This window comes from Astatotilapia calliptera, chromosome 15, assembly GCF_900246225.1.
Source record: "Astatotilapia calliptera chromosome 15, fAstCal1.2, whole genome shotgun sequence".
NCBI lineage: Eukaryota > Metazoa > Chordata > Actinopteri > Cichliformes > Cichlidae > Astatotilapia > Astatotilapia calliptera.
In genome coordinates, this window is record NC_039316.1 from 21,173,322 (window position 1) to 21,187,499 (window position 14,178).

The 14,178-nt window shown below is 44.1% G+C and overlaps 1 protein-coding gene across 1 annotated transcript; it reads right to left on the minus strand.

Annotated features, from left to right (window-relative positions):
* Window positions 1-219: 219 nt before the first annotated feature.
* Window positions 220-12,072, minus strand: LOC113037163 (CAD protein-like). Its single transcript, XM_026193919.1, has 6 exons — window positions 11,687-12,072; window positions 11,382-11,511; window positions 3,354-3,496; window positions 2,894-3,035; window positions 2,625-2,796; window positions 220-413 (listed from the first exon to the last, which is right to left on the minus strand). Exons 1-6 carry the CDS (start codon window positions 11,810-11,812, stop codon window positions 224-226), a joined length of 903 nt encoding a protein of 300 aa, XP_026049704.1. The 5' UTR covers window positions 11,813-12,072; the 3' UTR covers window positions 220-223.
* Window positions 12,073-14,178: the final 2,106 nt, after the last annotated feature.

The window sequence follows — 14,178 nt, forward strand, 5'->3', positions numbered from 1 at the left end:
CTGTTAATATCGTTTAACGCCACTGCTAGGCTGAACAACCAGCTGTAACCGTAGAGCCGCGGAGCTTACAGTTCGTCCTTCGACTGTGCTTGAAATCTGCTGTTGTCATGGTGAGGGGGAGTTTGTTAATTGGGTTTTTTCCGGCCAGTACAGAGGCACTTAAGGCACCAGAACCAGTCACTTCTAGAGTGAATCACCACTGGACTCCATCTTTCACAGACTGTTACCTGAACAGAGGCTTTGTGTTGTGTACGATGCCCTCGTTGGTGTGGTCGTTAGCATTTGTGAAGAGCACGTCCCAGTCTTTGGGCAAAGTGTCAGGGTCGACAGCGAAGCCGTGATTCTGACTGGTGATGAAGCAGCGCTCTGTCCCATTATGGATGCACGGTTGGTTGTGTCCACGGTTACCGTACCTGAGAAACAAGAGGAAATAACACACTAATTAAAAGATGGATAAAAGACATTTCCCACGGTTAACAAAATCTATAATTATACATTTAGCTTAACCAAGGTGCCCTCTAATGAGGCATTATTATAGCAGAAGCTTTAATTGTCACGGCTGCCGAGGCGAGCCGCGTGGAGTTGGAAGAAGGACCCAAGATGCAGGCAGTGGATGAGATACCGGTGGTTTTATTTACAGAGGTGTAGTGGCAAACAAACAGTGGGGCATAACAAATAACTAAATACACCTAAACTGGGAGAACTAAAAATAACAGACCTGGGAGCATATGACAACGGGATGAGAAGCAGCCGAGGAACAGGACACCGTGGAACACAGGGTAACAGACTGACACAGCGTTACACAGACGAACCAGCAACAGGCAGGAGAACACACAGGGCTTAAATACACACACCAGTAATCAGGGGATGAGAAACAGGAGGGCAACACAGCTGGGAGGAATCTGAGCTGACGGAACAGGGGAAACGTAAACTGAGCACACTCACATATGACACAGACCTTCACAATAAAACAGGAAACTCAGACACATGGAACCAGACAAGACATTGAACTAAACAGACAGATTCACAAACAGATGGGGTGACACCATAGACAGACAGATACAGACGCGGACACAGAGGCAGACTGAATATAACACAGAACTTAAACAATCATCATCAAGAAAATGATAACGAACTAAAAGCGCTGGGTCACCGACCCAGGACCATGACATTAATTAACTTGGCCTTTAGATTGTTCATCCAGGTACAGACAAAGCACATTTTAGGACGACTTGTTTGACACTTGTAGTCTTTCAGAAAGAATCTCCACAAACAACCTGTAATCTGTCTGATGGGATGCCAGCCACATTCCAGCAGGACACATGCTGCCCACTCCGACCTTCAGACTCAGCCTGATAAAGCTGCCATCGACAAAGTCTCCCATAATAGATATGGCTACAGAATTTGGCAGACGTGTTTATTCAGCCTTTTTCAGAACAACGACGCTCAATCCAACCCTCTAGTGATCATAAGGGAGACGCCAGAGTGCTGAGAACAGCAAAAATCTGCATTTCACAAAGAAAGTGAGAGCGTGTTATACAGTACAAATAAAATGTTCACGTTTCTCCAACGTTGTCTTCCCAACAGTTTCACCGGATGGCCAGGAAGCGTTCGCAGTGTCTTCTCGGGCGCTTCTCTGGTGCTGATAATTGGCGTCTGTCTTGTGTCAGTGACGTAAAAGACGGATTTAATGCGACACGACCATTCAAACAGCAGTCGCTTTCTGAAACATCGGATATGTATCGGATTCAGTACCACATACGAAAGTGACCCAGATCGGATTTGAAAATATCGGATTTGTGCCGTTCACACGGTCAAACCATGATCGGATATGGGTCGCATAGGGTCAAAAAAATCGGATTTGATGCGCTTTCGCCTGCAGTGTGAACGTAGCCTTAGTTATCCATGTCCCAGTTTAGTTTTCCATACCATTCTGCAATAAAGCAGCTTTTTGAGTTTAATTTGGTTGTCGTGAGTTTTGCATTTGGGTCCTTCTCCTGCCTGTACACAGCCGAAACACAGCACAATGATCCTGCCAGGAAGGCTTGCAAAATATGAGGACGTCCTATTTCACAACTTTAAGACAAGTCCACATCTACACTAGAACATACAGTGAGTTCTTCATTCACATGTGCTCACCCTTTCCACCAAAGGTCATGAAATTCAGCTTCTGACCAGCTGTTCTCACAACAGTGCAGCTGTGGGGCCGGAGTAAAAAGATGGAGCAAAGGTAACTTAAACAAATTTAAATAAAATGTTTTCACACCATCCACCTTCACTCTGGATCTTTTTTTGTTGTTGCTCATGAAGGATATTTTTTTCTTGTGCTTTTAAATCACTTGCTGTTTAGTCCAGCTCCAGCTAACAACACCAGAGCAAGCACTGGCTAACAAGCCTGCGGAAGGGTTTCGAATTTATTACAAAGAGAAAGAGGTGTGTTAAATTGAAGAAATTAGTAATCATGTTAAGTTTACAGGACTGAAAATAATTGAATACAATTTTCTTATAATGGAGCACCATTACTTTTTGATAGTAAACGTTGGTAAAAGTTTAAAATCACTTAAGAATCAAAGTTTAACAATTTATCTTTCAGGTTACGGAGGTGTTGAGTTTGAGGTACTCACTTCATCTTGTAGGTCTTGGCTCCAATGACCAGAGAGAGCAGCTGGTGTCCGAGACAGATGCCAAAAACTGGCTTTGGTTGGTCCACAGAGATCACCTTCCTCACGTTGTTGATGGTGGCCTGACAGAGCTGGGGATCCCCGGGACCATTACTGACGAACAAACCATCAAAATCTGGAAAAAGATGAGAAACAATTATTTATGTAACCACTGATAAAAGTGGTACGAGTTCCCCTGAAGAAAAATCCCCGACATAGCGCGTGTTCCTGACCGGCGGTGTCCAGCGGGTGGTCCCAGGGTACGACAGTAACACGGGCTCCTCTCTGAGCCAGGCAGCGGATCTGGTTGTACTTGATGCCACAGTCCAACACTGTGATATGAAAGCTGCCGCTATGATTGAACACTTTTGGCTCCTGGAGACAACCAAACAGAGAAACATCTAAATATCTGACAGGCACAAAACAAGCAGCAAGCTACCTGCTAAACAATATGTTTTGAGACAACTACAGACAAAAGCTTTTTATTTAGTTTAAAACCTCTTACTTGAGCTGAAGTGTGAGCGCTAAACTTTTCCTATGTTTTAGAGCTTTAAAAAAAACCTTCACAAAATTAGATCCACAGATCAAATCTCCAAGTTTCTAGTTTATCAGTAACATAAATAACGCCCTCCATTAGCACTCGAGAGCTGGCAGAGCTTCGATGGGACTGTAACAAAACTCCTGGTGGGTTACCTTCATGGAGACCTCTCGGACCAGGTTCCTCTTGTCGGGATTATCGAAGGGAATACTTTCCTCAGGAGTCCCGTCCACTATCAGCTTCCCCAACAGGGTCCCCTTCTCTCGGATCTTTTTGGTCAAGCAGCGGGTGTCAACACCTGAAGAAAATGGAAACAGTTTGTAGCATTAAATTGAAAAGATTGCATCTGATTATTTTATGCATTAATATATATGTAATGGGGAAGTCTTTAGGACCCAGGGGACCCAATGGAGGGTATAAAAGAGGAAGTAGCAGCAGGTGCTCTTCATTTCCACTGACGAGCGGCTGTGAACAATGGTTGTGTGAGTAGGTGAAGAGCCTGAGAAGTTTTAATTGTCTGCTACACAAACAGTTGTTTTAAACCTCTACAGCAGAGGTTCGAGGTACAGGCTGTTTTTCTTTTAGTGTTTTTTAAATTTGTTGAAATGTATTTGATGTTTATTGTATTTTATGTTTTAGTAGTGATTTTTACAAGATAAGCCAAGATAAGCCAGGTGTGCAGCAAACACAGTTGTCTGCTGGAGGTATGTTAACTTAATATATTTGACATTAAAAAAAAAGTATATTGATGCACTATAATCTAATTTATATTGTATTGCCTCCTGCAGGGCAGGCTGCACATGTGAATTTGTCACTGTTTTTTTTCCTCCTTCTCCTTGTTGTTGTGTTTTTGGTTTTGGTAGGGTCACCTTTTAAAACTGTTTTTTTATGCCGGGTTTGTTTTTATTTCTACTGGGCTGGTGCAATATTAGTCGGGCATTGTGCAATCCCTGAGTGGGGCTCTTACCTTAGGGGAATTAGGATCTTTAGAGGTGCTCTGTGTGGATTTGCAGTGAATAGGTTTTTATTAAGAGTGATTTTTAGTGCCACCGATTATTGCCTGAACTAGCACTTAGTGCATGCGATAAGTGTTCTGTTGGGCTCGTATTTATTTGGGGTGGATTTGTTTCTTTTAAAGCAACGAGCATCTGGGACCGCCAAGGGAGAGCAAGCCCTCAGGTGATAGTTGCATTGCTGGCAGGTTGCACCAATAACACTATCTTGTGGTCGTTAGTGACCTTTTACCATTTTGATGTTTTAGGCCTTTTGCAAACCCTTTGTGTTCTTTTAAAATAATAAATTTTAACATATCTGACTGATATTGACCCTCTTGTCCTGTTTATTCTGGGCTCGTTCCTGTGAGAGCTTTGGGCCTGAAAGTTTGCACAAGTAGTATAGAGGCCCTTAGCGGTTACTCGGTGGCTTTCGCTCGCTACATTATTTGGCGTTGTCGACAGGATCCAGGTCATATCAGTTACGGTGTTTGGTTTTTATTTTAGTGTGGCCCTGTTTATTTTGGTAAGAGTGTTAGAGGAGAGGAGGAAAAACAGTGACATCTTCTACGGAGGGGAAGCCAACGCTTGGGCTGCTGCGGGGATAATAAACCTCCTTCGCCGACCCTATGGACGACGTACAGGCCCTCTTGGAGCAGCTGCAACAGCTAAAAGCAGCAAATGAACAGTTGAGAGACCAATTACAGGAACGTTCTCCTGGGACTGGTCCAGTGCCAGATCCAGTGCCAGGTCCATCTACTGTGCCATCAAATATCAACCCAATAAATGAAGCTACAAATGTGTGTTACGTTTATGCACCTCGGGAGCGTAAATGCCCAAGGTTTACTGGTAAATTGTCAGTGGACTTGTTAACTGTTGACCAGTGGGTTGAAGAAGTACGTAGATGCCTGGAGATTCGTCCTATGTCAAGAGCAGCACAAGTGATGTTTGTGATGGACCATCTTGATGGCAGTGCTAAATCTGAGGTCTGTTTTCATTCGAGTATCAGCAGAGACACTCCTGACAAGATCTTTGATATTTTGGTCGAGCACTATAGCTGCACTCAGTCATATGTAGCTGCCCAGCTACAGTTCTTCCAGCGCACCCAGCGAGAAGGGGAATCTCTGCGAGATTACTCTCATGCCCTTAAATCTTTAATGGACACTGTAATCTGTAAGACACCAGGTGGTATTCCAAATTCTGATATATTGCTAAGGGACCAGTTTACTGAACATGTCCATGATGATATGCTGCGCAGAGAGCTGAAACAGCGGGTCCTTCAAACACCAGACATGTCCTTTCTTGCCCTACGCAGTATCGCCCTTAAGTGGGCTGATGTAGGTAGGCAGGGAGGGAAAACTAGGTCCCGAGCCTATTCTTGTGATACGAACTGTCAGGTAGTAGAGGGAGTTAATGCAGAGATGCATGCAGTCACCCTTGGGCCTAATGATGACATTCTACAGATAAAAGAGTGCCTTCATAAACAACAGGTTCAATTGGATACGCTCATGAAGCAAATGTCTGTCCAATTTTCACAGCCGTCTCAGACTGAACTACCCCTGACCCCTCCCACAACTAGGCCTTTTCGTTTCCAGGCAGATGGAAAGCCAATTTGCCATCGGTGTGGTAGGGCTGGTCATATTGCCAGGTTCTGTAGGGTAAAACATCCAGCTATAAAGAATAGTGGTGGGTCTCATGCTGATGCACATGTACAAAGTCAGGTTGTGGAACAAGGCCCTGAGTCTCAGCCATCGGGAAACTAGGTCCCTCTGGTGCAGAGAGCCAGGCATCAGGAACAGGGTTTATAGGCTCAGCTGAAGTTGTTATGGAAGATCCCTCTCGACTAATTGGGAATTGTCCAGTGGTGGAAATAGAAATGGGGGGTGTTATAGTTCCCTGTCTTTTGGATACTGGGTCCATGGTCACCACTATTCGAGAGAGTTTCTTTGAGAAGCACTTCAGGTCGCAGGGGGTGGGGCACTTAAAGAAATGCCAATGGTTACGCCTCAGGGCAGCTAATGGGTTGAAAATCCCCTATATAGGCTACATGGAGCTTGATGTGACTGTTTTTGGTGGCACCCTGACAAAAATGGGCGTGTTGGTGGTGGAGGACCCTCTAGATGGGAGCGTTCAGCAGCCACAGAGTGTGCCTGGCCTCTTGGGGATGAATATCATTAGCCGTTGTTACCACCTACTCTTTGAGCAGTTTGGCCCTCGTCTGTTTGAATCTCCTGCCCTTGAAAATGCCAGTAAGACGTGGAGAGAGACACTTCACAAGTGTCAGCGCATTGAGGCTTTGAATACATCCGGGTATTTAGGTAAAGCAAAAGTCCACGGTCGAGCTGTTTGTGTCCCTGCTGGTTCGTTGAAATGGATACGTACTAGCTGCCCCTCTGCTGTTAACATTAACCTTCCATCAGTGCTCCTGGAGCCCATAGCGACAGGTAATCCCCTGCCAGGGGGCATCTTGGTTTCTCCGGCCCTCCTTTCTGTTGAACAGGGTGTTGTTGACATTCCGGTGGTTAATGTGGGAATTGAGGATGTTTGGTTACCGCCCTGTACACAACTAGGTGAATTGCATCTGGTTGACCCTCCATCATCTGGGGACTCTGTCATTACTGCAGAGTCTGATGATCCCACGTTGCAGATAACGATGCACGAAGTGACTGTACAGGCGCATCCGCACCTTGATTTTTCCGAGCTCTCATGGCCTAACTTGTCCAATGAACAGTCACAACAAGGAGTGTCACTTTTGCAGAAGTATTGTTCAGTTTTCAGCTATGGGGAGGGAGATTTAGGATGTACCACATTGGTGGAACATGAGATCCCTTTAATGGATGATGCCCCAGTGCGACAGGGGTATCGCAGGCTCCCACCCTCTCAGTATGAACAAGTGAAAGCCCATATTAAAGATTTGTTGGATCGGGGGGTAGTGCGTCTAAGCAGTAGCCCTTATTCTTCCCCAATTGTGGTGGTTTTCAAGAAAAATGGAGAGATTAGGCTGTGTGTTGATTACCGTTTGCTTAATGCCAAGACACGGAAAGATGCTTATCCATTACCCCGTATTGAGGAGTCATTAGATGCCCTGACGGGAGCACAGTGGTTCTCTACATTGGACCTTGCAAGTGGGTATAATCAAGTACCAGTGGCCGAGAAGGACAAAGCCAAGACTGCTTTCTGTACCCCTTTTGGTCTGTTCGAATTCAATCGAATGCCATTTGGGCTTTGTAATGCCCCTAGCACCTTTCAGAGGCTAATGGAGCGGATTTTTGGGGATCAAAGTTTCCAGTCCCTTTTATTGTACCTGGATGATATTGTTGTGTTTTCATCCTCCTTTGAGCAGCATCTGGAGCGTCTTGACTTGGTCTTAACGCGGCTCAAAGAACACAATCTAAAGTTGAAGCTGGAGAAGTGTCACTTTTTCCAGCCAGAGGTTCAATACCTCGGGCATGTGATATCGGCTTCTGGGGTGGCGACCGACCCTTCTAAGATTAGTGCAGTGGCTGAGTGGGCACGACCGACTACTTGTACAGAGCTACAGTCATTTTTGGGATTTGCCTCATATTATCGGCGTTTTGTTGAAGGTTTTGCCAAGTATGCTGCCCCGCTCCACCGGCTGGTGGGCGAGCTGGGAGGTACCAAGAAGAAACGTAGAAGTGGTGCCAGTGGGGCAATGTGTCACCTTTGGAGTGAGGAATGTGAGAATGCATTCCAAACACTAAAAAGGCTGCTGGTTAGTGCCCCAGTATTGGCATATGCAGATTTTGCTAAACCTTTTGTCCTTGAGATAGATGCTAGTCAGGCAGGGTTAGGGGCAGTTTTATCTCAGGAGCAAGAAGGAAAGAGGCGGCCAGTTGCTTTTGCTAGCCGGGGCCTGCGACCTAGTGAAAGGAATATGTCCAATTATAGCTCTAGAAAGTTGGAATTCTTGGCACTAAAATGGGCTGTCACTCAAAAATTCCGTGAATATTTGTTGGGAAATAAGTTTGTCGTGTTCACAGATAACAATCCCCTTAGCTATTTGCAAACTGCTAAATTGGGAGCCGTAGAGCAGCGATGGGCCTCAGAACTAGCTGTGTTCAACTTTGAGATTAAATATAGGCCAGGTCCCAGCAATCGCAACGCTGATGCATTGTCACGGCAACTGCATCCACAGAGTCCATCTGGCCTGCTTCCAGGGTTGAAGGTTCCACAGGAAGTGCAAGATCAGACAGATGTAGGTCAACTGGGAAATGCTGTTGCCGCTACGTGTAGAGCCATAGGTGCATTTCCATCCCGACCTAAAGCTGATCTAATATCCCTTCAAGCTGCTGACCCGGTAATTGGCCCTTTTTCACAGTATTGGGAAAGAGGGAGGCTGCCTACCAAGCAGGAAATGGGTAATGTAAGTAAGGGAGTGAAAAAGTTGGTGCAACAGTGGCCCAGAATCAAGTTGAAGGAAGGTGTCTTGTATCGTCAAGTTCAGACACCTGGTAATGGCCAAGTTTTGTTTCAACTGTTGCTACCCCAGTGCTTGCAAACAGAGGTCCTGAGAAGTTTACATGATGATCATGGGCATCAAGGCATTGGACGCACTACCAGCCTGGTGAGAGAAAGGTGTTTTTGGCCCTTTATGGCACGTGACATTGAGAAATATTGTCAGGAGTGCGATCGTTGTGTCTTGGCAAAGGCTGTAAAACCAAAAGTTCGCACATTCAGGGGGGGTTTGGTGGCTTCTAAACCCCTGGAAGTCATTGCCATTGATTTCAGTGTTTTGGACAAGTCTAGTGATGGGCGTGAGAATGTACTTGTGGTCACTGACGTGTTTTCAAAGTTCTCTCAAGCATACCCTACAGTAGATCAACGGGCAAGTATAGTGGCACGGGTATTAACCGAAAAATGGTTTTATATCTATGGGGTCCCTAAGCGTATCCATAGTGATCAGGGAAAGAGCTTTGAGGGAGACTTGCTGAAACGTCTGTGTCACCTGTACGGCATAGACAAAAGCAGGACCACACCATATCATCCTGAGGGCAATGGACAATGCGAGAGATTTAACAGAACACTCCATGATCTGTTGCGTACGCTCCCTCCTGATAAGAAAAGAAAGTGGCCGCAATACTTGCCACAGGTATTGTATGCTTACAATACCACAGAACATCAGTCCACCGGTTTTTCACCTTATGAGCTTATGTTTGGTCAGAAGCCCCAGTTGCCCGTTGACTTCTTACTGGGGGCTTCCCAGTCGGAACCAATGTCTAGATCTGCGCAGGAGTGGGTAGAGGAGCAGAAACAACGTCTAAGTTCAGTTTATGTGCATGCGAAAGAACAACTCCAACAAGCTGCAGAGAGGAGAAATAAACATTTTCAGCCCACAGTTACTTCCCTTCTCTCCCCAGGTACTCTGGTTTATCGGAAAAGTCATCCTTTAGGCCACCATAAGATCCACGATGCCTGGGATCCTATGGTGTATGTTGTTGTGCAGAGTATGGACAAAGAAGGCAGGGTTTACAAAATACGCCCTAGAGATCGTTCAGGTCCAGACAAGAACTTAAATCGGGCCGAGTTGAGAGTAATACCTTCAGGTATTGTACCACCTGCTCCAGACGAATATCCTCTCTCTGACCCAGGGCTGGTAGTTGAGTCACCCCGGCAGTCAACATCAGATACACCAGATGATGACAGTGAGGCTGGTGGAGTTGTACTCGCCCTTGTTCCAAACCCACCCAAAGATCAGCCACCCTCGGTATGTGTTCCCGAGCTTGTTAGTGAAACTAGTAGCATAGGCTCGAGCAACTTGAACCCTGTATCCATAGTTCCAGAACAGCCAGAGGAAAGTGGGATTGATAATAGGGAGAATGTTTTAGAGCAGGACTCGGGAAGAGTTCAGGGGCGGCCTAAAAGAAGTACAGCAGGAAAGCATTCTAACCCCTTTAATCTCCCACGGTCAGTAAATCAGACTACTGCTGTTCTCACTAGCGATTCACAGAGCTCTCTTGTCCATAATGATTTGCCCCAAAATTTATTTAGGCCCTGGCAGTAAGTGGTCACCGGGACGGTGACCTTTTAAAACAGGGGCAATTGTAATGGGGAAGTCTTTAGGACCCAGGGGACCCAATGGAGGGTATAAAAGAGGAAGTAGCAGCAGGTGCTCTTCATTTCCACTGACGAGCGGCTGTGAACAATGGTTGTGTGAGTAGGTGAAGAGCCTGAGAAGTTTTAATTGTCTGCTACACAAACAGTTGTTTTAAACCTCTACAGCAGAGGTTCGAGGTACAGGCTGTTTTTCTTTTAGTGTTTTTTTAAATTTGTTGAAATGTATTTGATGTTTATTGTATTTTATGTTTTAGTAGTGATTTTTACAAGATAAGCCAAGATAAGCCAGGTGTGCAGCAAACACAGTTGTCTGCTGGAGGTATGTTAACTTAATATATTTGACATTAAAAAAAAAGTATATTGATGCACTATAATCTAATTTATATTGTATTGCCTCCTGCAGGGCAGGCTGCACATGTGAATTTGTCACTGTTTTTTTTCCTCCTTCTCCTTGTTGTTGTGTTTTTGGTTTTGGTAGGGTCACCTTTTAAAACTGTTTTTTTATGCCGGGTTTGTTTTTATTTCTACTGGGCTGGTGCAATATTAGTCGGGCATTGTGCAATCCCTGAGTGGGGCTCTTACCTTAGGGGAATTAGGATCTTTAGAGGTGCTCTGTGTGGATTTGCAGTGAATAGGTTTTTATTAAGAGTGATTTTTAGTGCCACCGATTATTGCCTGAACTAGCACTTAGTGCATGCGATAAGTGTTCTGTTGGGCTCGTATTTATTTGGGGTGGATTTGTTTCTTTTAAAGCAACGAGCATCTGGGACCGCCAAGGGAGAGCAAGCCCTCAGGTGATAGTTGCATTGCTGGCAGGTTGCACCAATAACACTATCTTGTGGTCGTTAGTGACCTTTTACCATTTTGATGTTTTAGGCCTTTTGCAAACCCTTTGTGTTCTTTTAAAATAATAAATTTTAACATATCTGACTGATATTGACCCTCTTGTCCTGTTTATTCTGGGCTCGTTCCTGTGAGAGCTTTGGGCCTGAAAGTTTGCACAAGTAGTATAGAGGCCCTTAGCGGTTACTCGGTGGCTTTCGCTCGCTACATATATTACAGATGCTGAGCAGTTTTCCAATTAAATTACGCCCATTTTTATTCTGGGTTTCTGACCTTGTAATCCAGGAATGCCTTGCTCTTTGAGCCACTGGTCCAGTGACTTGGCTGAACTCCAGTGACTGGGACTTTCAGACAGTTCTCCAATAATCAAAGCAGCAGCGTGGATCTTGTATGACTCAAACCACTGAACAAGACAACAACAGATGAGACAGTGTGTTTTATCAGAGTTAAGACTTCTTTCATTCAGATAAAACCGTCCCACAGAAGAAAAGAAGAAAAATCCTGACTCGCTTTTCCACTTTAAATATGTTAATAAGTTTGCAAATTAATTTTCACCTGGAGTTTAAATAACCGCTCACCTTGCTCAGCCCGAACTCTCCCTCTTCATCCATTGGCACACCATAGTTGCCAACCAGAGGGTAAGTGAGGGTCAGCAGCTGGCAGCGGTAGGATGGATCAGTAAGAGCCTCGGGGTATCCCACCATCCCCGTCTGAAACACTAAACACACAAAACATTCTTGAGTACATCATATCAACTACAAGAGCTTAAATCTGCCAGACAGTTAATAATAATTAGTTTTTTTCTTTAGAGTCAGAGAATATTAGCAAACTGAGTTCTTTTCTTTTTAATGCACACTGATGCACTTTCAATAACAATGAAACTCTTATGGTTTAGGACTTGGATGACTTTTTATCTCATAATTATGATTCTCTCATATTTAGTACAATTATATCTTTGTATCTCAAGTGTTGTATCTCATGAGACGATATCCAATTTTTTTCTTGTAGTTCATAATAAACAGTCTCATTATTAAGACATCCCATATTACCTGATATTAAAATTATTTCAGTCGTTGCTGTTGGAAAATACAGATAAATGTGGAGTCTCTTGTAGTCTGAGTGATCACTCAGACTAGAAAGTGCATTAATTACCAGTATTTCCCATTTGATTAAATGAACTCATGCGGCATCTTTAACTGTCTACATATGATGACTGTTTATTGAGAACGAAATGTGTTTTTCGATCTCTATAGTCGATTATTTTATTGTGTTCTACCTACTTGTGTTTCTGTAATAAACGTTTGAAGGGATTATAACACCTGGCTGGAATACAGTCGCATTCCACCCGGGTAGACGTCCTCCATCCAGCATACGCTTACATTTTTATTTATCATTTTAACGTTGTGTGACTCATCTCTGCAGTCACGCATACTGAATGTCAAAATCTGACCTGATCCAAAATCACTATTATCTTATCTTTAATTCGGCATGCTTATTACGACACAGCAAGCAGTTTCCTAGTCACATCTGCCTGCCAAAATACACACAGGTGGGCGCTGAAGGTAGAGGTGGGCGCATGGCTGTGATGGCGTCACCAAATTCCACTCTTTTTCAATGGAGTTTGGCACTGGGGGGGAAACGTTAGGAGGATTTGGCGCTTTACAACTCTGAACCATAAGCGTCTTGGAACAAAGGGGCAAACCACACCACACATCCAGATTACACAATGTACCAAAGCAAATGTTTAACCCATGCTGAGTTATATTATAACTCAGCATGCACAATAATAAACTGAGAGTCTGAGGTGAATTAAAACAGTATAAATCACGTACCAATTTCTCCAGATACCGACATGCTTGCACCAAATTGGCGGCCTTTGAACGTCGTCCCGTCCTCCAGGATCAGGGTTGCCATATTTTGTAGTGATTACAGCTGAAGCTAATGCCGGTCTCTGCAATTCTTTTGGTCCTGGTAGAGATCACGCTGAGATGTTTCCAAGTATCAAAGTATCACTTTATTTCCCAATCCCAATACAAATGCGCGTTTGGAGATCAACACTACATACAGTGCAGTCCTATTCTAAAGTTGATCTGAAGAGTTTTACACAGCAGCTACAGTTATAGTCTCTGGTCTCCTCCTCCTACAGTAAACCCCCCACAGTGGAAAAACACTGGTACAGTGGCCAGGTATGCTAACACCCTGACCCCCATCTCCTTTTAAGGAAATGTCCATCCACCATTGTCTGCCCCTCACCCTCAGTAACTCTTGCTACTGTCCTGAGGGTGGGGGTTAGATGTCCCACTGCCCTGCGATCCAGTTCCAGTTCCAGTCCCTTCCAGGACTATTTTTTATTGTGTATTGCTACATTCTATCTACAACAAAATCCTACTATGACACCCACTAATAAACTACATTCCCTATGACCTCAATACCTAATAAACAATCTATTATTTCTACACTAACTGCAGATACCGATAACTGAAGCATTTGTGACGATCCCAGTTTCCACGTGAACGTTCTGCCGCGCAGAAGCAAGAGATGTAGATGAGACTGAGTCACAAAATACTTCAAAAAACACCAATAAACATGAGATCTGGTGGCCAAAAACAAACCTTTGAATGTTGAAACGAATCCAATTTCAATCCGGGAGAAGCAAAACAAAGGAAATATGTTTAGGTTGACAGTTTAGAGTTTGTTCGGACGGGACGATGAGACCAATGTGTTCCACACGCGCCGCCAGCAGCGTGGAAGTTGTTTGTTTGTTTTTTTTAATCATATTTGGTATTAAAATAAATAAATAAAAAATGTACAAATAGACTTTTCCATAAGAATATAAAAGCAAATTTTAGCTAAATAGCTAAATGTCAGGTTAGGAAAATTACATTAAAATAACGTCTTGATGCATTCTCAATCATCCAGGAAAGTCTCCAAAAGTTGATTCTGTTCATCTGGACGTAGCGTTTTGTGGGAGAAACGTTTCGTCACTCATCCAAGTGACTTCTTCAGTCTCAGCTGACTGCAGGTTTCCCCAAATCTTATAAACAGTAAATTTGTATAATGACTGAAACAG

Bases quoted from the DNA above. Each gene is read 5' to 3' on its own strand.
- LOC113037163 (XM_026193919.1), bottom strand. From the start codon at position 11,812: ATGGTGGGATACCCCGAGGCTCTTACTGATCCATCCTACCGCTGCCAG. The intron at 3,036-3,353 runs GTAACCCACCAG...GGTTGTCTCCAG, and splicing joins TCCGAGAGGTCTCCATGAAG to GAGCCAAAAGTGTTCAATCA. The intron at 414-2,624 runs GTGAGTACCTCA...CTTGTTTCTCAG, and splicing joins GCCAAGACCTACAAGATGAA to GTACGGTAACCGTGGACACA.